The following is a 24,408-nucleotide window of genomic DNA, read 5'->3' as shown; positions in this document are numbered from 1 at the left end:
ATTGTATTCAATTGTATTGCAATTTAATTTATTCTGTCTTTATACCTAATTTTAATATTCTTTATTATTGATTGTCATCCACTCTCAATACTGCAAACACACAGCAAGTGAGGATGTTAGTTGTACAGATTGAGGATCTAAACTACTTTAAGCAGACAGTGACAGTGAATATTAATAAAAATATGAAAATAATCTAACTCTAGAGTGAAAAAAATAATGATCTAGCACATGCAGTTTAAATCTATAAGTATTTTTTAAAACAATGGGCCTAAAACATTATGATTAAATGACAAAAATGCATGGTTCCCCTACAAAGAAATATGAAGTACTTCTAATCTAAGATGAAACTATATTTGTATATTCTTCCATTTTCCAAAACATTTTAACACTCAAAGTGTTATTTTATGAAGTATTAAGTGTGCTTAGTTTCAAGTCACATTACAGTATTCTCAAGTCACATGAGAATACTGTAATGTAGTGAACAGGGAGTTTTATTAAAAATATAATATGGAACAAAATCCATTAGGCAACAAGACACAAGAAAGAGAGTGTAGTAATTTAATAAGATCTGAATATTGGTTTTAAGGTGAGATAAAATTTTCTAATCATTTCTTTGTGCTTCTATAAACCACCTTTGTTCAGTATACTATGTTCCATGGGTTTTTTTTTTCCTGTAGGAAAATGGATATTTGCTGTTTTCCTCACGGAAGCTCAGAGTTTGTGTTGGGTTGAGATATGTTCTTTAGCAGGCCTGCAAACTGCTCTTCCTGTAAATAAAAAAAAAAAAAACACAAAATTCGCAGATGCAAATTTTGACTTGGTGGACTTTGGTAGTCTACAGGTGACTGAACCTCGGGAGACAAGAGCTTTGTCTTACCAGAGCATTCAGGCGCTCAGTTGCTGCCACAGCAACACTCAGCTTCCTCTCGTCCTCCACACGCTCCTCCTCAATCACCCCCAGCCTGAGTTCAACAGAAAGATCACCATCCAAAAACATGACACCACACAAGTCTTACAACCTATTAACAGTTAGGTTAAAGTCACAAGAATATTTCATTTCTGCTTTTCGCACTATGTGTAAAAAATTGATAAGCATGTTTATTATTATTATTATTATTATTATTACTAATCATCTCAACTTCTCATTTTGCTGTGGATCTCTGGACTGGGGCTGACTATACCATACACATCACAGTAAAGATACTAGGATGTAAAATATCAAAGTGTGATATGATGTATTACATCATTCATCTCGTTGTAGAAAAAGAACCCAGAATTCTATGTGCATACAGATTTAAGCAAAACAAACAAACATATATTTATGCATACGTTCAGCACTCTAGTACTCAAGCAATCTTGCATGTAAGGAATTAATAAAAAAATCATTGTTGTGCTTTTGAAAATATTGCAAAATAAGGTATTACATATTTTATTGTACCATGGACCGCCAGGTCTGGAATGCGATATTGCGGCACACATCTTGCTCGTCCTGCATCTGCTCACCTGAAGGTAGCGCTGGCGAGCTCCTCTTCGCACTTTGCCAGCAGACTCTCCAGCTTCTGCACTTTACCCTCCAGCTCTGCGTTCTGTTCTTGGCTCTGTGCTATGAAGTCTTCCAGGCGCTTGGCCATCTCCAACTCGCGCTCGGTCACCTGCTCCATGCCCAGGCGGAGCTCAGACATCTCCTGCTGTTGCTGATGAGCAGGTAGGCAGGGCTGTTGTCAGAGCATTTTTAGCATCTCTATCCTCCAATTTGGGCCAACAGACTCACCCTGTCAAGCATGCTGTCTTCATCTTCTTCTGTGGGGACTTGATAGGTCTCTTTGTTGGTCACTTTAATCCAGGGCACCGGGGCAGGAGGGGCTTTCACTCGAATGCTCTAAAGCCCAACAGTTTCAAATGAACCAAGATGTTCTCTGTAAACCTGTGAGAATGAACTAGGACCGACCCAGCTTGTGATAGAACCTGGCACAGGAACTCACCGGTTCTGGGGGTGAAATGTCCATGGGAGGGTCCTCGCCGTACTGGGTCAGATTTTCACTGCTCGCCTGCCTCTTGGGCTGTTTAAACTGCATTGGTGAGCGACTGGGAACACTCCTTGTTCTCATCACTTGCTTCCTGGGTTTCTCCTTCGTATTTGCGCTCTTGAGATCTGCGGTGAGCTGCTGCATGGAGTTGTGAATGGGGCTGTACTTGGCTAAGTCCTTGGGAGGCACGTAGGTGGGCTTTGTTTTTTCAGCACTGTAGGACAAAAGAGGCAAATGAAAGTACACCTAAATCATTACATGTATAAATATGTAAACTTATATGTACCCGTCATGAGCTTTACCCCAGCAGAAGGGGCGCGGACACCCCTCGGGGCAATCTCGTACCCCAGCAACCCATGAGGAAGACTACCAGTATAAAAAAGGTGATGAGGAATGATGAGGACGCTAGTCCTTGCTCGTTCATAGTTTGACTTGTCTCTCTGTGCTACTAACTTATTCCTGGACTGATCCCTGCTTTTATCTGGATCACCGCCTTTTGGATTTGTAATGAATCCTGCCGGCTCTTGACTACTCTTCCTGCCAAGCCTCTCTGCTTTGACTGTCTCCCTGGTACAAACCCTGTTTGTCTCCGACCTTCCCCTCCACTCTGCTCCACACCCAACCTGACAATGCTTTTAAATACTGACTTTGGTCATGATATTTCTGCAATTTGGCCTCCATTTTATTTATTCAATTCTCTGTTTCCATGTTTTATCATTCAATCATTTCTGTGCCTTTATGTTCACAGAACGAGCTAGGAAAACACGTAGCAAGCCCTGGTGTTTTAGCAGTTTATGAACCATGTTCACAGAAGAAGATAAATGGGGTAGAACAAATTTTTGTGTATTTAATTATTTATTCTATATATTTTTATGTTTACAAAAAGTGACATTAGAGTTGACTAAAGAATTAAACTTATGTGACAAAACTGTAATGCTAATGCTGTTGCAGTCGATTGTATTAGCAATAGAGTAAGTTAGTGGGCTAATAAAAATATTAAATAGACACATTAAGTAACTCCAGTACCTGACTGTGATCCTCTGTGCATCAGGGCCCAGGTATTCTGAAATCTGGTTGAGAATTGAAGGGAGTGGCTGCAAGTTGTAGATGGTCTCCTGAGGAATTACACAAGAGTGAGAACTAGGTGCAACGTCACAATGTATTGCTGTGTGTTCAGTTCAGCTAAATTCAAAGATGGCCAGCACCCCTACAACATGTGTGCTGTGCTTCAGCCCTAAAATTTCACCTCCTTCATGGGGGAGACGATGTGCACTAGCAAGCTGTGCAGAACAGCCAGACGTAGAGGCAGGTCCACATAACCATCAAAACGGGCCATGTCCAGCTCACTGTCTGGGTTGGACACTGTTTGCAAGAAACCTTTCATGTGCTCCCAGTGTTGCTCCAGGAAGTCATTGATGAACAGCATGTATTCTTCCTTTTCTCCAAACCTAGACAAAGACATAGCAGTGAGTCAGCCAAAGCGACACACAAAAACGTGATGCTATGCTAGCTTCAATTCAACAGACACCTTAGACAGCATGCTAACATGTGTTTAAGTAAATGTTCACGTTGACTCACAGGGTGAAATTGGCCAAGTTCTGGATGACTTTTGCGATGAGAGTCAGTGTGCGTAGAATCGTAGGTTCTGGGTACGGCTGTATCAGGCTAAACAATGATGGGCTTAGTATCGCGGGGCAGAGGAAACGCAGGAAGAGCGAGGCAGAAATCAGCCGTTGGCCTATTTCCGGCCGACCCAGACCCTCGCACTCTTCCACCCACTTGGAGAAGATTTCATTGAGCTCCACTGGAAACGAGCTACCAGTTCCAAGACAAGAGAAGGGTTCACTGTCAGACTTGCATGGAAGGCACCGTCCCACGATCAACATATCTGAAAAGATAGGCATTACCTGTGCATATCAGTAATCCTCTGCACCACCCGCTCACAGCTCTCCCTTAAATTCCTCTGATTGCTGGCCAAGTCCGAAGGAGGACACTTACGAGGGTTGACCTCACAGGTTTCTGCTGACTCGTAGAGCTGATCAATGAAGTCTCCTACACAAAGGGTCATTGCCCACCATCAAGCAATGTTCAAAGTAAAAAATGTGTATCTGGAAAAGTGCACCGACATTACACACAGCTTACTTAGTGTATCGATTAGGTACTTCTGCCCCACCAGCTTCATGTACTCATCGATGGCCTTGGTAGCCAATGTGTTCTCTCGAAAAATTAGAGCCTCCTTCTCTCCCAAGCGCTGAACTTCTGCACTTCCAAGGTCAATGAGAAAGTCCTGCAAAGCACACAGTAATTAAGAGGAACCTAAACACAGTTTGCATAGTAGTTGAGAGCCACTTGCCTACCTTAGCCTTCCCGATGCTCTGCAGCACATGTACTAAAGCCCCAGCCAGCTCCTCCTTGTCACGGACATTGAGTAGGGGCTCAAGGCTACTGCACATGTCCACGTAATTCAGGGTCAAGTACTCAGCAAACTCCTTGTATCGTTCGATAGGCAGCACTTTGAGGTTCTGGAAACGAGCTTTGACCCTCAGCGAAGCCTGTGGTCCCAAATGGTCCTTCACATTGCTGGAGCCTGAAGTCTTGTATGGAAGGATGGGATACCATTTTTCCTGAAAGGCCCGGCCCTGAATGTCAGCCAAGGGTAAAGTCACACTACCTAGTGGATGCAGGTTGGAATCGTCTTTGGAATGCCTCTTCTTCTTAGGATCCTCATCCCGGAAGAGGTGGAGAGTAATTTGAGTCACAGGGGGAAGATTATCCAACTCAAAGTGCTCTCCCCAGAAAAGCTGACCTCCGGGCATCATTGCTGCTGTTCCCACACCAACGTCACTTGCCAGGCCGGACGACTGGGTGGGTTTGCCCACCTCTTTGCTTGTGGTGCGGGCAAATAAGATGCCGTCCAGGTGAATCTCGCAGTAATAGCGCCTTTTTGGAGGAAGAGCCTTGGCCTCGGTTGCCCACAAGCATAGCGAGTTCTCTGTGCGTTCACAGTTGTCCTGTTTTACAAGGAGTAAAATTAAGCCCCTACAATCACAAACGCATGCAATAAGACGTAAGCTCCAGTCAAGTCACGATACCTTGTTTGGTTGGGCAGCACGCCGTAAATTTTCAATCCACCTGTCCCTTTCTGCAGCGGAGCTGCATCCAAAGCAGTGGTTGCTGTCAGAATTGATCACCTAAGTGACAGATGTGGTTTCAGTCAGAGAGAATTCTAAACCTAGGAGACTGAAATGTAACATATGATGGAAATCACTTTACTACAGTTTTAACCACAGCGTCGACACTGTCTGTGGTTGTGGCTTGTTTGAACTTAAGAATTCCAATGTTTGGTGAATTTCAAGTTGACTTTTTATTTTTGTCACGTTTTATGTATAGCTTTATGTTGATCTTGCCAGTTTTTATCTTGATGCTAACACATGATGTGGGTACAAAGATCCAACATTGTGTTACCTCAAAGCAGTACTTTTCCCCGAGGATGGAGCTGTGCACAGGCCGGATAATAGTGCTTTGGTCTGTGTTGAGGTCCAGACTTTCTGCTGCACTGACCGGAATAGACAGGGACTCTTTGGAGCCATAGTGCCTGGAAGGAGATTATGACAGAAAATAAAACTTTAGCATCAGGAGATTAATATATGGTTTTGCAAAAAATGGTTCAGACCCATGCCAAACTGCTCTGAAATGATGCACAATTAGATTCAATGTTTGCAAGCAATATCTGGGTCTAAATAACATCCATGTTAAAGCCTGACTGTGGACTGTACCTGTTCAGCTGTGTGCTGCTCTTTCGGAGGGGGTTTGCTTGGAAGCGACGTTTGATCATCCCCTAAACAGAAGAAAGGAGGCGGAAGTTCAGGCAGGCATGGTTAAGGGAGGTCTCTGAACTACAGCTCATGCCCACAGGAAACACTTGGCAATTATCAATCATAATAGCAAAATGCATGTTATCTAACCTTGACTCCGCCATCTTGGCCCTTTACTTTTTGGCCACTCGTGGGAGCCACGTGATCCGGAGTGCATTCTTGAACACAGAGAGATGTTATTAGTGTTGCTGGATTTTGGTTACGTGGATTCATTGCAGGCTGAATCATTTTCTTATCCGTAACCACGGTTGGAAGTCATTCATTTCCTGTTTTGGACAGCTCAAAGGGTGTTTTGACGAAAAAACAGAAATAGAAGGATTGTAAAATGTTGGTAGGACTGAGACAAATGAACAATCAAAGTACTGGGGTTGCAGGAGCATCCAAGGGCTCCAAACTGAGGTCAATCCTGTGACCTTGTGATGTGACAAAAGAGATCAACAGTCAGTCTTTACTCAGGAGATGAAACACTGCACAGGATGTGGCTTATGCTTGCAATAACATAGACATACACTCCTAGTCAGAAACGTTAAACACAGTAGAAAATGGCAGAACTCACTCCGCTAACAGATTATTGCATAAATTATTTTATGTTCAGATTGCAAACTATTGCTCTTTGCAAACATCACGCAAAAGTGTCCAATAATATTTAACCAAACATTAAACTTAATTTGAATATTTTCTTGGTAAATATATTTTTACTATCCGCACTGGTTGACTAAAAACAATTCAGATTAAAATCATAACTGAAACAAGACCAACTGTACTTTTTGTAAATTATGAATTAATGTAAGAATGTCGCTTACCCAGAGCTCCTCTACAAACTATCCAACGTCTGAACCCCATAGTCACCAGAAATAACCCTGAAAGTGTCTTTCTACGGTTATTTTTTACTGCTTTTTCATAACCATTTGGGGAGAAGTACAGCAACGTCCTCAGCAAATCTACAACCCTCTGGTCTGATGTTATCTCCCAACATTTTAGAGGAAATAATTTGACAGACACAGGCATTTATGATCACGTATGCTATTTCCTCTGCTGCAGCAGCAGCAGTGCTTTCACAGGCAGATAATTAGTTTTTTTGTGTGTGGATTATGTGTCTTCAAAACATATTTATGTGTTGCAATGCTAAAACACTGTGTAGCTTTGCTTGTTTGGAACCCACCCAGGTCATTGTGGCTCTCGGTCAAGTTTTGCAGGCTGAGGTTCGACAGGTAGCTGCTGGTTCGGTTCCTCTTCCTCATCACTGGCTAGAATAAACATGGTTTTCAAAGGTTCATTGATACAACACTGGTCTAAGGGGTTCAGAACCAGCAAGATTCAGGTCCTTCTATCATTATAGCCGATTTAGACTCATGGAACCCCTATATAACTGGTTAACTGAATCTGGACTGGATTATTACGTCCCAAACAACCCAACATCAACAATCAAAACAGAGAATGAATGTGCAAGATGGACCCTATCAAGCTCTATTTCAAGACAAGAACTTTCTACGATCAGCCATGCCCAGCAACATTTGCAATGAAAGAACAAGCCAGTAGCCTTAAGACCCAGTACCTCCTCTTCTCTTGAGATGAGTATTTGTCCATCCTGCAGGACACAGTTGTTTATGTCCCACACTGGGACATCCTGTGGGGGAACCCAGGAGAGCCTGACTGGTTCTATAGCTGCACTTTCTGCAACTGGCACTTGTGCACATGAGAAGAAGCAGAAGACAGGTACAAGCAGTGGACCATTAAACCTCAATAGGTTTTGGGAACCATGAACTTGAACAACGTCAGCTTACAGAATATTGTTAGAAAATTTCATATTGGTTTATTGTTTCTGTGTTAATGTAAGACATCTTTTGAAACCAATATGATACACTATAACCTAATAACCTTTATGCCTAAAAGGTTCTGAGGAACGGACTGATAAATATTTCTCATAAGTTTGATTTGATTTATGAATCTGATGATATGGTAACTGGATATTAATATCAATGACAGACTCAGTCCTAGATGGACTAGAACCAGGCCCTGCTACTGTTCTCATTTGTAGTATTAAAGAAAAAAAAATTAAAAGTTGACCACCCTCACCTTGCTCTGCAATTGGCGGGCGACTCGGCAGCCGAGGTCTCTTGATCTTACGAGAGACGGTCTGCAGGCACTTCATGAACTTGCCCTTCTGTGCCGGTTCTTGGCCAGCTGGACTGGCAGCCTTGGCACCTGCGGTGCTGGATGTGGAAGGTGCTGAGGCTGATGCTGAAGCAGAGGCTGACGAGGAGGACAGCGCTGAGAACAGTGCACCCGGGGGCTCAGAAAGGGCCCTTCGGAAGGGATTCTTCTTCTTCTCAGGCTTGCTCTGGTTCGGAGACCTGTCCCCTGTGTCCTCACTCTGGACTCTGCGCCAAGATTGCATTTTGCCCCACTTGGTCAAGGTGCTGACGGCATTCTGTGTGCCGGCTGGAGCTTTCGATGCCTCACTGAGTTGCTTGGTCCCGGTATGCCATTTGTAAGTGTTGAGGAGATTGGCGTCCTCTGGACTGTTTACCGCGTTTTCTGCTGGGGCATCTTTCTCTGCTCCTTCCACTTCCTCCCCTTTTTCTTCCTGCCGAGTCCTCTGTTCGGGGTCCAATTCCTTGTTGGTGCCCATTTTGACTTGCAGCAACTTTGACGTGCCTTTTTATGATTTGATGCTGCAGAGGTTGTCTTTTGAACCGCCAGAAAAGGGTGTCTGGTTGCGACTATTGGTCTGGGAGTCCCCTCTCCATCCGCTTGCTTTCTCTAATGGCTGCTTCTTTTCTTGATCTTGCTCACGTCCATCGCAAGGACTTCTTCAGGTGTCTGAGGTTGCCACCGTTCCTTCAGATCTTTTGTTACGAATATTAGACAGTATACAAATACAATGCAAATGTCTTATTGCCCACAATAAAATAAAATAATTAAAAAAAACACATTACGTGTTAGACCTGTCTCAAGCGTGTTAACATTTTGCTCAGTTTGTCTCCGCTTCTCTGCACAGGAAGTGGCTTGTGGGTAGATCTGGCCAATCACATTCAAGTGTTCAGATCTAACAACTACAGGCAGGGCGGGGAACAAATTTCCAGCTAGCGCTAAATATAGCAGAATAAAGTAAATATATTACAATAAAAGACTATTGCAATTCAACCAACCATGGACAGCTGGTGGGTTTTCGACAGCGGATGGGTTTTAGTGGTTTTCAGACTCAGAAGACATAGTGCCACAGTCTCGTAGTCACGTAGTCCGTGACGATGAGGACAATGATCAGCAGAGCTACTGATGCCTACATGCAGCTGCCATATACAGCCATCTGTAACCGCAGGGTTTAGTTTCCTGTTGCAGCAGCCCTTCCTTTCTCATATTTCTCTCCAGCTCTCAGGTCTTCTGAAAACCACTTCCTGTGCAGCACCAAGTTACAAATAACGTTGACACTTCAAAATCCTCACCTGGGTCACGTTGTTTTATTTGAGTGAGAACAATTTATTCAGTTTGCTCTGTCGTTAGCTGACAGAAGTTACATTTAAACAACGTTTTGAAATAACCAGATGCTACAGCTAAACACACATATAACACTCATAATCAATATTAAGGTCTCATTATGAACATATAATTGTAATAATACGTTTTTTTAAATATTTTTAAATAAAATATATTCAAATCATTATATTGAAAAAAACTATTTTAAAAAAGTTTCAGCAAAATGCTCTTTTGTCCCCTCATGTGTTCTGAGGCATCGTAGGGGACATGGTGGACATTTGGTGCTCCTGTCCCACCAGGGGGCGCCGTTTCCTTGTCTTGTCAGTAATAATTAACACATAATTAGGGTCCTTATTTAAACGTTTGCTTTCCCTTACAGTATAGTTGCTTTGTGGACCGGTATATTCTTCTCATTGTGTTAGCGGTTCCCATACATCCCTGACATTTCAGTTTATATATGTGTTTTTTTTCTCATGTTTTGTGTTCAGTAAATATTATTAACATCGTGTGACCTCCTTGACATGACAGCATCACAGTGTCACATCACAAAATCATATTACTTTATGTTTTACTCCCAGCAGCAGAATCTTTGTGGACCAGTATTAGATTTTTAAAGGCCTGATTCTGAGCGCTAGTGGGTGGTAGTAGCCTAGTGGGTAACACACTCGCCTATGAACCAGAAGACCCAGGTTCAAACCCCACTTACTACCATTGTGTCCCTGAGCAAGACACTTAACCCTAAAAGTGCTCCAGGGGGACTGTCCCTGTAACTACTGATTGTAAGTTGCTCTGGATAAGGGCATCTGGTAAATGTAAATGCTAATGCTAATAAGTTCCTGATGTTGTTTTTCGGCTCAGTCAAGGTCAACCTATCTTATCTTGAAATTTAGCAATGTGTACATAGTCTACAAGAGCAAAAGTAGTGAGCATATCCAGACACAACAGGCGAGAGAAATTGCAAGTTCAGTTCATTTTACAGCTTCTCTGTTAAATTAAATCCCAGTTTATGAAAGATGAATGAAAGGCTGCAAACTAATTAATTGCTTATAGAGAATTTTTAAAATTGTGACTAAACAACTGTTTTAGCTGAGCATTACTTTATGCCATTTTTTTTATCTTGTTTAGATTTGATTAAATATTTTATGCCAAATCATAGCTAATATTTAGATTTTACAATTTATATTGGTATTTCAAATATATAAAAATATATTTATCTGATATTTTATTATCTTGAGCAAGTATTATGGTAAAGTTGCCAGTTCTGTGAATGTCACTGAAAGGAAATCTTCATGTCTTCAACAAGAGAATATGACAAGTTGGTCAGTTCCCCAGAGGAACGGACTCTTTTGTAACCCAGCTTCTGTAAAACCGCTTGGCACACGGTCTGGAGGTATTCCACCATGCCAAATGACAGTTTCAACCTCCAGCCCTCAGAATTTGCAGCCGAATCTCTCTTGGTACTGAACACCTCCATGGGTGACCAGACACCTTTTGCCTCGGTGTTCTCCTGTATCCAGTCAACAACATGCTGGTGCAAAGAGATGCCCAAATATGCGAAGATCTCCTGGGTTTTTGTGAGTGGATTCTGCGCCAGATCCTCATACCTCACTAGCATATACTTTCCTCTCAGCCATGAAGGCTGACTTAAACCTGTGGACACAGAGCTGAGGAAATCCTCACAAACAGGGATCTTGGTGAAACCAAGGTTTCTAGGTTTCTGGCCTTTCATCTTCCACAGCCTCATCATCGGGTACTTCTCTGGAAAAGTCATCATTCTGGAGGCAACAATGCCACGTGGGTCCCTGACCAGCTGGATCACTTTCAGGTTGAGACGCGGGTCTTCCAGCAGGTCTCTAATGACACTAACCACTGGCACCCGGACAGTCTTCATCACCACATTATGTCTCTGCTGACAGGAAACAGAAGCAAGCGTGAGGTTGAGGTAGCCACATTCTTGGAGGCATTCTTCTTCACTAATGTTCACCATGCTGGAGCTAAAAGCATCACAGACTGGTGGTGTGCAGAGGGCTTTACTGGCCCCACGGCGCTTCACTGCATCTGTCATGTGGTTCTCTGGAACTGGATTGATGTAGCTCTCCAAGAGGTGAAGGTTGCAGGTGAACAAGCCTCTGAGAATATCTCGACTGGCTCCTAGTATCACCTGTCTGTTGTCATTGGTTGAGTTCAAGGCAGTCTGGACGTGGTTTAGAGGTTCGTACAGGTAGAAGACGTCTGGGTGTTGGTTGAAGAGCTGACCGAAGAATGAAGAGCCAGAGCGAGTTGCAGCCAGGATCAGAATGTGGTTCTTCTTTGAACTCATTTGCTTTACATCACAACACCTTTGTGTGTCAGAACAGCTGCTGTAATTTTCCGATGTAATGGACCTGATGAGTGCATACTGAACAGCCACGAACACCAAAGCCAGCAGGATCACAGCTTTCCATGAGCAGTGCATGGTGAACAGCTCTTGCAATATCATTCCAGAACATCGGAAGGTTAGGAAAATATGAGCCTTACCACCAGCTGTTCACGAAATCTATTGACCACCAGATGTAACCTTTGCAACCTAAAATGATAATAAGATAAATGAGAAAACATATGAGATTTGAAAATGTTTCAATCCCTGAGGAGGCTAGAACATGGTTCTATAGAGGTCCTTACCTTAAGGTACCATGGAATACTGCAGCACAAGACTTTTACTGTGTCAGATAAGCCACGGGTGGTGCAGTGTTTTAGCCTTTGATAAGGGTGTGTCACCAGTGAAAATAATTGTACTATATAATAATAACTTGATTTAGTACATACTGTAAAACTGTGAAGAAACAGTAAATATCGGAAGATGCCGCTTGACCAACACACGATGTATAGAAGAAAGTGTCTGTATACTGAGCATCCCATTCCAAGCCGATTGGAGTTAATAACAGTCTTGCAACACCTGTGACACTTACATTGGATGTTTTTATTTATATGTATATGTTTACAATAAAGAGAACATTCATTGACAATTATTAAGCATTTCTTTCAAATGTTCATTTGTCTACATTTTTAAAGTACTGTGACTGGAGCACAATTTCATTTGGCTGTTTAGATGTTAAGTAAGAATTGGAGCAAAATGATATTGTTTACTGATGGACTTCTAAAGATAAAACATACAAAAAACAAATATATGTTACATAAGAAAATTGCTTCATGAGTAAAGAAACGTGCTTCATTTTAAGAACTACCTCAATGTGCAAAACATGTTAAATCTCAAGGCTTCAGACTCAAATAAAAAAATGAATCAAATAAAATGTACTCTACTGTTCAGAAATGTAACTGCTTTCAGCTGTACTGAGATTGTTGAGAAGGGAGACCCAGCATGATATGGCAGATGTTCCATCATTAAGAGTAATTTATGATGTCTTTTTAAACTTTTGAACTGTGGTGTATGTTTTTTGCATGCATAAACTTTTCTACTCCTCTCTTAACCGACGTCACACAATGTCAAAGCCCAGACTTCAGAAAGGAGGCGGAGTCAACAAGTCGAGGCCCCGCCCTCAGACTCAGTGCGCCACGGGATTGGCTCGACTCCCCCCTTGCACTCGCTGGTTGGCTGAATTTGGTTTTACGCCAGGGGCTACCAGCCAATGGCGGCGCTGCGGCGCTTCCTGTTATCGTTCGGTTTTTGGCGTGAGGAGCGCCGTGCTGCTATGCGGCGGCTGTTTGAGAATCTTTTTTTGCCCAGCACAGAAACCCAAATGTACGTATGAGTTCGTCCGGGAATAAACGCGACTTCCCGCCATTAAAGGTTCATTGGGCGTATCTTTAAAGTGAAAGTTTGAGCTCATTTAGACAAACTAAGGCCCGGCCGACCAGCATCGTGAGTGAAATAGTTTTATTATTTTTTGATCAACATCACACATGTGCCAGACACAGTTGTGGAATATCACACGTTTGCCTGTTTTGTTTCATTTAGTGTGAAGAAGTGCAGCCATGGGAGAAGCAGCCCGTCCACCCAGGGTCCGCAGCCTGGAGGAGGAGCTCGGCCATTGGAAAGCGCTGGCGCACCAACACCAGCAGAGGTGAGTCGCGCCTTCATGCTTTCTAACAGAAGAGAGGAGCGTCTCTTTAAGCTCAATTTCTGTGTTGTCTTGCGGCCATAAGCGCCCTGGAGGCCCGGGAGGAGCTGCAGGAGTTCCGCCAGATGAGTCGGGACTACGAGCTGGAGCTGGAGCTGGAGCTGAAGCAGTGCGAGGCCCGCAACCGGGAGCTGCAGGCGCGCAACGAGCAGATGCGCTCCGAGCTGGACAGCATCAAGGTGCGGACCACGGCAGATCTTCTCCAGCGGGGAGTGCGCATGCGCATGACTGGTGACGTCACGGCATCGGTGACATACCGCCCCGCATATACTGCGATAGAGAATAATGGTTTTTATAATTTCAGTGAAAATATTGTATGTTAGTTACAGTAGAAGTACTGTCACCAAAAGAAGTACTGTCACATTTTGGTTAAAATCTGATCAGAATAGGAATTCTCTTAGTTTCTTTAAGTTAATGAAAACACATGCTGCAAAATATAAATTTAAATATAAAATTTCTACTGGTATTGCATTTTTATGTCTAGTGATATGGTTGTTGTGCGATATGGCATAAATTCATATTGCGATATCAATTTAACCATAGACTGTATATATTGCGGTATATATTTTAAATGTAACTGTAAGGTGTCCGTATAAAATGCACTTCAGCAGGAAATTGTATAGTAAACTGGCCCAAGTTTGTTTGTTTATCTATTTATTTATTGTGGGGGAGGGCATCTCAGTGCTTGCTATGGGACTTGAACCCTCAGCCTTCTGGTTTCGAGTCCGCTGTGTTAACTGTTAGGCCAACACTCCCTGTGATTTTTTCATATGTATTTTGAGGGCAGTAAAGTTATTAGACAATTGAAAGATCCCCAACATTTACTTTTGGCCCAGATGTTGCTAGTTTGTGGAAATATATGACAGCAAATTGCAAGCGGTATCAGTTGTAAATAGCGGCATAATGGTTTGGTTTCTTCAGGAAAAGGTGGCGGTCCAGCATTCGGATTCATTCAGGCACATTTCCCGGCTGGAGCAGGATCTGGCAGAGACCACCGCTATCAAAGACCACCTGCAGAGATACATCCGAGAGCTGGAGCAGGCCAACGATGACCTGGAGAGAACCAAAAGGTCCGGTTGCATTCTGGCAAATTGCCACCATGAGTATCTGTCCAAACTTCCACTTAATGTAAAATTTTTTATGTTTTTTTAGGGCCACAATCATGTCCTTGGAGGATTTTGAGCAGCGAATGAATTACGTTATTGAAAGAAATGCCTTCTTGGAGAGCGAGTTGGATGAGAAGGAGAACCTTTTGGAATCTGTGCAGAGGCTTAAAGATGAAGCTCGAGGTAGATGAATGAGATCTGTGTGTGTGTACGTGTGTGGGTGTGAGATTTGGAGTTAAATGCCTGTGATTTGTAACCCGTGGTAGACCTGCGTCAGGAGCTGGGCGTGCAGCAGAAGCAGGAAAACAAAATATCGGAGTGTCTTGGTCGGACCCCTCACCCAGACACTCCTGTGAAGCCCCTCAGCACGTTTTCCACCCCCCAGTCCCTTTACACTGGTGAAATATTTCAACATATGTTCTTAAGAAATATTTTGGCTTAACAGCATGAGTGAGTGTGCTGGTCTCTCCAGGTCCGTCTGTAACAGGGACCCCCCTCACTACCTCGGCTCGCATCTCGGCTTTGAACATTGTTGGGGAGCTGCTCAGGAAAGTTGGGGTAAGAACGTCAAGGTTGTGAAGGAAGTCGGGAGGTTCTGTGCGACTTCATCGCAGCTGAAGTCTTTGGCCTCCTCCATCTGTTTAGAACCTGGAGTCCAAACTTGCCTCATGCCGAGAGTTCATGTTTGAGACGTCAGCGGGCAGACCAGCCCTACCTGCAGGAACCCCATCAACGCCACTGGCAGAGTGTCCGGAAGTTCTCTCAGCTAGCCGTAATGTACCCACAATGGAGAAGGGGTGAGTTGAAGTTCCTGTCCTCAAAAAAAAAATTATTTTGTAATTTTATTCAAAAAGGTAAACCTTTAATGGTTCAGTCCCAATCAAGTATAAATGAAGATACTTTTCAGCTGTATTCTGAATTTTTGATTGATTGTATGTTCCTTTATTACATTGGATTTTCTATTATCCATAGTCAGCAGTATAACAGATGATATTTTAAAAACATAATACTGAGTTTATCAGTTAATAAATGGCAATGGATGCTCATATAATTCATTTATTAAGTAGGGGTGCAACAATATCTGGTAAAATATTGAACTGTTTTGTTCATCCTGCATGGACCATGGGATTTCGGTTTTGCAATTCAATTTGAAATCGGTCCAGAAATGTTGGAAGAAATACACTTGAGTGACTTGAAAAGGTACATGCAGCAAAACGACAACTGTCTATCGAAAATGCTTTTGAACAGACCTACCATGGCACTTCAGATAAACAGATAAAAGAAGAGAACCTGTAGATTGTTCTCAAACAAACTGAAACCGTGGCCCAAAAACCAAGGTTCGAACTGTACCGTAGGATAGCTGCATTGTTGCACCCTTAATATAAACCTCTTTGAGCAAAATGGCCAGTGTTTATAATAGATTTCCTTGTTGCCAGAGTGCAACTGAGCCAACATCCTTGTTTAATTTTGTAATTGTGAATAGGCTAGTAATGATTTATTGATTACATTACAAGATACAGTGTTGTAGGCCTTGTATTCTCTATTTAGTGAATTAATCATAATTCATCAATAATCTGTACACGTTCTTACAAAATGTTTTTGTTTCATATTCCATTTCCAGTTCCTGAATGTCTGTCTTTATTTCAGTTCCCAGATTTGGCATTCTGATCATTTTATTACTTCTCTAGGTTGGTGAAACGGCTGGAATTTGGACCCGCGTCTCCCCACACCGCCTTGCAGCCACTGAAATCTCCCCAAAGCGGCGTGAAGATCCTGCTGTAGGGAAGGACCTGCTGAGCCGCTTCACCCCCTATTAGAGCTGATCTTCTGGCCTCGATGGGACAGGGAGTGCTGAGGAAAAGAGGCAACTGTGTATTTAGAGCGTGGAACTTCCCCGGCACAACCCCGTCTAAAGCATTTTTAATGACTTTAATAACGTTAACGCTATGCATTATAATAGCACAATTCTGCTCAGTCAACACATTTAACTACATACTTGTGAATAATATAATACATTAACAGTCTGAATATCAGTGATGCATCTCTATCATATGGAGGGGTTACATTTTGAAAATTCCTTCAGAATAGATAAGAGCAATATCGGTGTTAAAATGCAATGTGTTAATGCATTATTAGTGTTAACTTTGCCCAGATTTTTAATAAGCCTCGAACGTGTTTTAGTTAATGGTCCTGCACTAAATGGTCCTGCAATGGTCCTGTTTACTTACGTTACAACTATTCTGTAGCTGGAATGTAAGTCTGTGGGGGAGAAAAGTCAGAATTCACCTGCCTTTACTGCCTGGACTGTAAAGTTGTACCAGGATTTGGTAATTCTGATGGAACAGGAAATAATTTGGCTGGCTTTGCTGTATGGAATTTGAAAAAAATCTCAGAATGTAATTAACTCATATCAGTAGAAGATGTGCAGCAGTGATGCTCTATATTTACTGTGTAAACGTTACAACCACGCCTTAATTATGAGTTTTTAAATGTTCTCCAAGCATATTCCATACATGGCACAAGCCCCATCGTTAAATGTGATCAAACGAATAACACTAATGGTCGTAGTTCGTTTTGCACACTGAATATGTGGGGGGACACACAGAATTTTACTCTTAATATTCTGGCCAAATATTCCAGTATGTTGTAAATTGAAAAAAGTTCTTAATTTTTATGTGTGGTGGATGATTTGTTTTTGGTTAATATGAGGGATGAATCTAGCTGTATCTCAGATCAATATGGACCTTGTTGGAGAAAATTGCAACCTAGAATGCATTTTAGGTCTTTTCACAAAATGGCAGCTTATAAAGTAGACAGCACAAATGCAGCTTTTAGCTGTACAACAGTTCACTGCTTGGAAAGAATTTAATTATTGTCACTGTTTGCTCGAGCTGTCACTAAAATGTTACGACATGGGAAATTCAGTGCTCCATGTTTGCTCTCTATAATGATCTATGCATTTTACTAAATGGCAAAGCTTGTGCTAAAATGTGAACATGAAAATATGACTGGAGGCTGCCTTGTTGTTTCCTCATTAAATCATCAAATACATAGGCTTGATAAGTGACATAATTCTGAAATTGTGTTGTTTGCCTAAAATAGCTTTGCCTTTGAAGACACACCGTTTGATTGGATTGTCCCCATGGCATTGTGGAAAGTACAACATTCAGTGTCACATTGAAGCCTTAGTGGGGTGGCACTTTTAAATCTATTCGCTTGTCACCATTGTTCCATAGCCTGGTCACCAATGGGGTCTCCAGGTTTTGATTGTCTGGGTAATGTCTCATCCATCAGTTAACAAAAGTTGCACCTGTGCTGCCTTGCTACACGTCACTGAGGTTCATTAATGCTCATTGATGTTCTTCCTGTTGCTGTGGACTAATAAGCACATTGTAGTTGTAGCAAAGCACAAGTATGGCATGCCATTCCTGCAATGCTGCTTTGAGTTGGAGGATGAATGACTCTAAAAACACTTCACAACAATAAAGCAGTATAACGCAATAATGGTGATTCAGGTACATGACCATATAACTGTATTATGCGTGAGCATGTATATGGGCAATAATGGTACAATATTATATACCATATAGAATCTGCGCTGTTGTCTTTTGCACGTTACAAGGATTTCAGGCAGCGCTGTGATGTAATGTGAGCTCTGCATCTCAATAAATGCTCTGACAAGCTTGAATGGTTTCCTTGAATGCATCCACATGTCCGTCAATCATTCCATTTCCAATTGTAACCATGCCACCTTAGCAGATAAGTCAAGCTTGGTGGATTAGACAAGCTTGGTGGAACGGAAATTCAGATTTTATAGGCCAAACCTGAACTGGACCAAGAAATCAGTTTTGACTTCCTAAACAATAAATGTGAAACCTGTCTCAATAAAGTTATTCATGGAACAGCTGTCAGAAAGGTTTCCATGGATACACAGTTGCCTTAAAATCTTAAACTTTATTTAATCCTTATTTTAAAAGGTAGGGAACAATATTAAAATGGAAAAGTGTGGGAACATCAGCATCAGAAACATGTGTTGCTAAATACACAAAATATGCAGACTCAGAAAGAAACACACAGAAACAGAAATTCTCATTTAACTTTTCACACTTTATTTCATGTGCAAGTGGTTTCAAATATTTATTGATGGTTTATTTAAGTGACACGTTAATGCCACCTATGTAAAAATTAATTTATGGTGAACAGTGCTATAGCTTTAGAATATATTTATATATTTTAAATAAATTTAGAACGTCCCCACTTTTTAACTACAACAACGGGCACTTTTGTAAAATTCAGAAATTTTGAATGAAAATTATACTGCTCATGACTGCTATACTGGTTTGCAAAAAAATGTGATATTTGTGACATTTAGGTTGACAAGTATCTACAGAATTGAAATTGTTGATGTTAATATGTCTTGAACTGTTAGTTGCTATCATATTACGAACTAGGTGAAAGGAAATGTGCTAAAGTGCGGGGAGAAAAACGGGGAGCAAGTCTATAAAATAGATGATAGATGGCATTCACGAATGCTGGCCTCGGCTCTTGGCCCTGTACGGTCATCACAAAAAAGATATGAATATTAGAAAGGGAGAAGCTGTTTGCACCTGGGTTCAGGTAGCAATGCCTATTACTTACACCCAAGCAGTGTGTACTATTTGCACTCCACGGTAAGTAGCAAAGTAGGCTATGCTGTTTACACCCCGGTGTAGGCAGCAATCTATACAGTTTTCTCCCCAGTATAGGTAGCAGTGTGTGATATTTACACCCCGGCAGTAGACAGCGGTGTACGCTGTTGAAGCCCCCATTGTAGGTAGCAGTCTGTGTAATTTACACCTGGGGTGTAGGTTGCAGTGCTTGTGTTTGAAATCCAGGTGTACTCAGCAACGTACTATATTTACACCCTGATCATCCACATATCGTTTGAAACACTTAAGGCTGCCATTTTGTGTAATGTAGCATTTGAAATGGTTTGCATTTGTGTTTTTGCTGTGCTTCCATTGCTACATGCACATGGGTGCAAAGAGACACTCCTTCACTAGAAAATAATGGAACTGGAAATGTGTCAGAGAAAGACAGAGATACCTGAGAGAACCCAGCTTTTTTGTTGTAGAGCCTTCTTTGGAATTTGTTAGAATTAGATAAAGACAGTGGAGTTAAGGTAGCAGATCTTTACGTCATGCCATACTTTGCAGGTTAATAAAGACAAAAATTTTCCCCGAATGCCTGTGCAGCCTAACAGATCTGTGCTCTTTTTGGTATAGCAGAAAGTTAAAAAGCTTGGACCGGATTCATCCTAATCTCCCTTGGTTCCGTTGTAATCCCCTCCGATGTCGCCATCATCCTCCGCTGCATCAGTGTTGTCGATCATCGTTCTCCGCCCAACTCCTCCTGTGCGCCGTGGTGTGCTGCTGAAGGTTGGCTCATTGCCTCGTCTGCAATGTAAGAAAAATTGGAATCAAAATGATTGCAGCTTGGTTGTTGTGTGGTACAACACCTGAAACCGCCATTAGTAGAAAATGGAAAGCATAAGCGTAATGTTGTTACAAATTAGTGCAGAATTATTTGCATTTTCCATAACATAAAAAAGTGGACATGTCCCAGTCCAGTTTACCCAAACTAAAATAGAAATAAGCAGTAAATTACACATATTTAGACTAAAGGAGTTGAGTAAACAAATATGAAAATTGTATAGTACCAGGGTTGGGTGATAGCTTGATTAAATATCATCCCATGATTCTGAAGTTGCAATATTGTGAGCATGGCACTTTATTCTTGAATAGGAAATTCTGTTGCTGGTGCAATTTATCATTAGACGGGTCTCATTATCCATCGCTGTACATTTTACAATGTGGTAATCATAATCAACATCTCATAGCCACTCAATATATTTTACAGTTTTATACATGATTTCAACATGGAGAAAATATTGTGATTGATGTCCTGAAAAGAAAGGAATGAAAAGAATTCCAAAGCATCTCTGGTGAAAAACATTACAATTTTACTGCCCATTTATCTGCCCATTTATCACAGTGATGCAGTGATTTTGGTGTAAATGGTGTAATTCCCCTTGCCGACCACCGTCAATGTCCGATGGAAGTGCCAATGCTCTCACATAAATTCAGCTATAGTTTCAGTGGACATCCAACAGGTCATCATAGAGACTAATGGAAGAAAGATCATCTTTTATAACACTGCATTCTTCTAAATGTATGGCTCCAAATAGAACATCACTCCCCTTTAAATTAAATAATAAATATTGCATTTGGCAACATCTATTTGTATTGCCTCTTTTGTCAGACAGCAAATACAAGACAACCCCTCTTGTTAAGACATTTTGAAAGAAAATAAATCTGAAAACAAACCAAAACCATAAAACAAAGGGTCAAAGTTTTATCAGCCTAGAACAATCAAAGCATTCATAATCGATGGTATTCATAAAATATTCATCACAATATACCATCTGAATTGTTAATGATTTTTACATTGTCAGCATTCTTTAGAAATAAGTCATTAGAAGTCAATATGTTAAAAGCAGTGTTATAGTTAATAACAGAGTTTTTTTATCTATAGCATTTAGCCTGCAAAAATTAGGCCAGAAAAGAACCCAAAATCAAATACTAAGGATCTCATTTATAAAAAGGTGAAAGGTCAACAACCCAGGAGAACTGAATTTCACTGCAATGGGTGAGGGGGTTGTATAATATAATGGAATGGGACATAGAGAACAATTAAAAACAAATCATTAAAATCATCCTCACAGACTGTGACCAACCTCCATTAGACTGATGCCCACCCAAACCAACCAAAACCATTCAAGAGGGCATCCAGCTGTCACACCATTCACAGGTTTTGCATCATATGCAATGTGTATAAATGAGATCCCGGTGAAGAACGCGCAGAATATGCAGGTTAAGAAGTTCTTGAACTCATCTGAATAAACAAATGAGTCCGGTTTAGAACAGTGGTTCCCATCCTATTCTGGTAGACTCTGAAGCAGGAATGGGAAACACTGTTTCAGAGTGCTAAACCAAGCCTGCAGGTAGAGAGAAATATGGTGACATGGGTGCTGATGAGGATTTGTGGATTCGCATGGGCTGCTTTGTGATTCCTGCAGCTACCATATTTCACTCGAACAGACAGAAGAAGTATGAGGAAAGGTGTTAAGTGACCAGTGAAAGAGAACCACAATGTGACAACTCCTGAGGGCATAATACCTGCTTAGTCACTGCGAGGGCTCGGGGTTGCCTCTGCAACAGACATAGACAAGCTTTGATTTCCCACTGATGTGGAACTGAAGTAGAGTTTTTTTCTTTCGTTTAACCTCTATTCCAGTTTGTTTAGATGCCAAACAATGGCCAGCAAGGCATTACTGCCATTTCATTTTATAGAAATAAAGCCCTATGTTGTCAACTTTAAAGCCAAACTAGAGTCGGCTGAGCCTATTTTGCTAGCCCCGCCCCCTGCTCCCATTACCACAGTGGCATCAGCACAGCAACTTTGTGTGCATGGATGTCCAATTTGTTATTATTAGGTTTGTAATTTAAAAAAGCAGATATAATCATATGGGACTGTTTGAAGTTGATAATATGGTTGAAAAGGACAAGAAAAGTCATTTTGTCACTGAAACACATGAGTGGTGCTCATACTGCAGACAGCCAGCAGGGGCACTAGACCTATGGTGGTTTCACTTCATAGAGATAATGTTGTATCCTTGTTTTTCTGTTTTATTCCCAAATAAAATTGTAGTTTAAATTTTTGCATTGCCATTCAAGAACAGATAGGTGCCTCTTTCATGCTGATACACAAGGCACAGTGGAAATCTTTCGCATTAGACAACAAATTCTGTCCTACCTGAGTTTGCTCTTGAGCGAATTGACCTCACGATTCAGACCCTCATTAGCCTCATTGGCCTCATCCAGCTCTCTCTGGAGCTTCCTGCGGGCAGCAACAATGCGCTGCGACTCCTCCTCTGACTCCTCTAGCTGCCTCTTCAGCTGCTTCATCCGCGAATTTGCCTTATCCGCCTGTGGTGGGACAAAGCTATTACATTCAGTGGAAGGGGCCTGATTCTGTCAGGAATATGAGTTCAAAGGAGCAGTGGAACACCTATTTTTCTGGTCTGTGGGCAATAAATAATGAGGACGTATGAAGAAGGGCAAAGTGAAGATTTCTCACCTGGTCCTTGTACTGTTCTGCTTGCTTTCGCTCATCCTCCACCTGTATCATCAGGTCCTTCAGTTTCTTCTCTTTCTGTCTCATTGTCTTGGCAGTATTCTGCTTCTCCCTAGTAGATTTCAAAACTATATTGGTCATCATTAACTGATGGAATCCTGACATCAATGATCAATCACTGTATCCACACCATCTTACCACCAAGGATGCCCACAAAGTGCTCATCTGCTTGCCTACACCATTGTATGGGTCACCATTGGCCACCTTTCTTAGGTGTTTCATTGTTCCCTTAATTGTCTCTTGAATGTCTAGGTGTCCAAGATGATGTATCACAAAATAAACCCATAATTGATCCTGAACCCATGCTAATGAATAGATCTGCAGAACTGTCTCTTCCTTTTTAGCTTCTAATTGCAATTTGGTTCGCTTGCCACAGCAAGTGATGAAAGAACCAAAAATGTTTTGGTTGTCCCACCTGTTCTCCTGCTCCAGTTGCTCCTCCAGCTGAGCGACCTTAGCTTCCAAAGCACTAATTGAAGACTTGAATTTTGACTTGACTTGGTTTTCCATCTCCTGCAGTTTGGCTTTCAGGTCCTTGTTCTGTCGCTCCATCTGTTGTCTGGCGCTCTCGTTCTTCTGGGATGTGGTACGCTCATTCTGAAGGTCATTATTCAGCTGGTCAACCTGAAGGTGAAAAAATTCTTAATGAAACAGACAGCCATCTACATAATAATGTGGATTTCACCAGTAGACACTCAAGCAATCGGAAAACCATCTGCATGTTTACCTGTTGTGTGCTCTTCCTCAACCTGTCATTGAGCATCTCCATGTTGCTTTGCTCCTCCTCCAGCTCTTCCTCTAACTGCGCAATCTTAGCCTCCAATCGGCGTTTCTCATCGGCCAACGCAGTCCTGGAAATATTCAGTAAATCAGGCTATTCGGTGCACCTCCACTGAATTGTGTTAGTACTGCAGCAAGTAAAATTTAACAGAAATGTCCTCCTCCTTGCTGATCAGCTTTCTACTTACTTTCCAGAGGTGTTGCTGGAGAGCTCATCAGCAAGTTCATCTCTTTCAGCCTCCGCTTGTTTTTTGGCTCTCTCTGCAGCGGCCAGGTCCTTCATATGCAACATGAAATGCATTAGCCTATGATGGAATCCCATCCTGTTTGTTAATCTGTCACAAATCCGGCTTTGCTACCTCTTGCAGTTGAAGAAGTTCAGCCTCCAGGCTTTTGGCCTTCCTCTCGCTTTCCTTAGCTGTGGACAGAACTTCCTCCCTTGCAGCACGAGCATCATCTAGTTCCCTCTGGAAGTCCTTCATCTGAGCCTGAGGGAGTGGTACAAATACTAGTCAGCTCAACCCTTGGTTGTTAACACAGTACATTTTCACAGACTGCTTCTCACCTGGAGTTTGCGAAGCTGCTTAATGGCCTCGTCTCTGCCCTTATTGGATGTCTCAATCTGTCCCTCCAGGTCCTTCAGGTCGCCCTCCATCTTCTTCTTAGCAGCAGCCATCGTAGCCCTCTGCTTGCGCTCATCCTCCAGCTCTGTCTCCAACTCACGGACCTGAGCAGAAATGAGGATCATTGTATTAGACATTACCATCTCTGAAGCATAACCAATCACATT

At 41.9% G+C, this 24,408-nt stretch overlaps 4 protein-coding genes across 10 annotated transcripts in view; 1 reads left to right on the top strand and 3 right to left on the bottom strand.

Annotated features, from left to right (window-relative positions):
- Positions 1–544: 544 nt before the first annotated feature.
- On the bottom strand, positions 545–8,906 carry rasal3 (RAS protein activator like 3). Of its 2 annotated transcripts, XM_028973602.1 has the most exons (18): positions 7,979–8,906; positions 7,458–7,588; positions 7,065–7,149; positions 5,993–6,060; positions 5,804–5,865; positions 5,493–5,622; positions 5,120–5,218; positions 4,385–5,038; positions 4,170–4,314; positions 3,935–4,079; positions 3,606–3,842; positions 3,274–3,475; positions 3,054–3,142; positions 1,983–2,241; positions 1,772–1,879; positions 1,504–1,694; positions 878–962; positions 545–767 (listed from the first exon to the last, which is right to left on the bottom strand). In XM_028973602.1, exons 1-18 carry the CDS (start codon positions 8,532–8,534, stop codon positions 702–704), a joined length of 3,312 nt encoding a protein of 1,103 aa, XP_028829435.1. In that variant the 5' UTR covers positions 8,535–8,906; the 3' UTR covers positions 545–701. The 2 variants fall into 2 exon arrangements, with proteins under 2 accessions (XP_028829435.1, XP_028829436.1); XM_028973603.1 differs by lacking the exon at positions 7,979–8,906 and having other exon boundaries at positions 6,706–7,149; positions 7,458–7,520.
- A 1,743-nt stretch (positions 8,907–10,649) lies between these two features.
- On the bottom strand, positions 10,650–11,834 carry LOC114785182 (carbohydrate sulfotransferase 1-like). Its single transcript, XM_028971036.1, has one exon. The coding sequence runs from the start codon at positions 11,832–11,834 to the stop codon at positions 10,650–10,652; it is 1,185 nt and encodes a 394-aa protein (XP_028826869.1).
- Positions 11,835–13,052: 1,218 nt separating this feature from the next.
- LOC114786470 (nuclear distribution protein nudE homolog 1-B-like) lies at positions 13,053–18,291 on the top strand. Its single transcript, XM_028973612.1, has 9 exons — positions 13,053–13,238; positions 13,335–13,440; positions 13,523–13,676; positions 14,419–14,567; positions 14,650–14,786; positions 14,870–15,001; positions 15,076–15,161; positions 15,249–15,400; positions 16,292–18,291. Exons 2-9 carry the CDS (start codon positions 13,352–13,354, stop codon positions 16,383–16,385), a joined length of 993 nt encoding a protein of 330 aa, XP_028829445.1. The 5' UTR covers positions 13,053–13,238; positions 13,335–13,351; the 3' UTR covers positions 16,386–18,291.
- A 420-nt stretch (positions 18,292–18,711) lies between these two features.
- Positions 18,712–24,408, bottom strand: part of myh11a (myosin, heavy chain 11a, smooth muscle) — a 29,629-nt gene continuing 23,932 nt past the window's right edge. For 4 of the 6 annotated variants that reach the window (XM_028971012.1, XM_028971015.1, XM_028971013.1 and 1 more), the window contains exons 35-42: positions 24,184–24,345; positions 23,978–24,106; positions 23,807–23,895; positions 23,566–23,689; positions 23,254–23,462; positions 22,782–22,890; positions 22,458–22,630; positions 18,712–20,038 (exon numbers count right to left, since the gene is read on the bottom strand). In XM_028971012.1, the coding sequence (XP_028826845.1) occupies positions 19,900–20,038; positions 22,458–22,630; positions 22,782–22,890; positions 23,254–23,462; positions 23,566–23,689; positions 23,807–23,895; positions 23,978–24,106; positions 24,184–24,345 (1,134 nt within the window). In that variant the 3' untranslated portion in view covers positions 18,712–19,899. Of the gene's footprint in view, positions 20,039–21,820; positions 21,854–22,457; positions 22,631–22,781; positions 22,891–23,253; positions 23,463–23,565; positions 23,690–23,806; positions 23,896–23,977; positions 24,107–24,183; positions 24,346–24,408 lie in introns of all 6 variants that reach the window. The other 2 variants (XM_028971017.1, XM_028971016.1) reach the window with 2 other exon arrangements.

Source organism: Denticeps clupeoides, chromosome 3, assembly GCF_900700375.1.
Source record: "Denticeps clupeoides chromosome 3, fDenClu1.1, whole genome shotgun sequence".
Taxonomy (NCBI): Eukaryota; Metazoa; Chordata; class Actinopteri; order Clupeiformes; family Denticipitidae; genus Denticeps; species Denticeps clupeoides.
Note: the sequence above shows the minus strand (reverse complement) of the source record. Positions and strands in the feature narration are given on the sequence as shown.

Coding starts and splice junctions, on each gene's coding strand:
- rasal3 (XM_028973602.1), bottom strand. CDS start 8,534: ATGGGCACCAACAAGGAATTGGACCCCGAACAGAGGACTCGGCAGGAA. Junction 1,880..1,982: donor ACATTTCACCCCCAGAACCG/GTGAGTTCCTGT, acceptor GTTGGGCTTTAG/AGCATTCGAGTGAAAGCCCC. Junction 963..1,503: donor CTCGCCAGCGCTACCTTCAG/GTGAGCAGATGC, acceptor TGTTGAACTCAG/GCTGGGGGTGATTGAGGAGG.
- LOC114785182 (XM_028971036.1), bottom strand. CDS start 11,834: ATGCACTGCTCATGGAAAGCTGTGATCCTGCTGGCTTTGGTGTTCGTG.
- LOC114786470 (XM_028973612.1), top strand. CDS start 13,352: ATGGGAGAAGCAGCCCGTCCACCCAGGGTCCGCAGCCTGGAGGAGGAG. Junction 13,677..14,418: donor CCGAGCTGGACAGCATCAAG/GTGCGGACCACG, acceptor TGGTTTCTTCAG/GAAAAGGTGGCGGTCCAGCA. Junction 14,568..14,649: donor GACCTGGAGAGAACCAAAAG/GTCCGGTTGCAT, acceptor ATGTTTTTTTAG/GGCCACAATCATGTCCTTGG.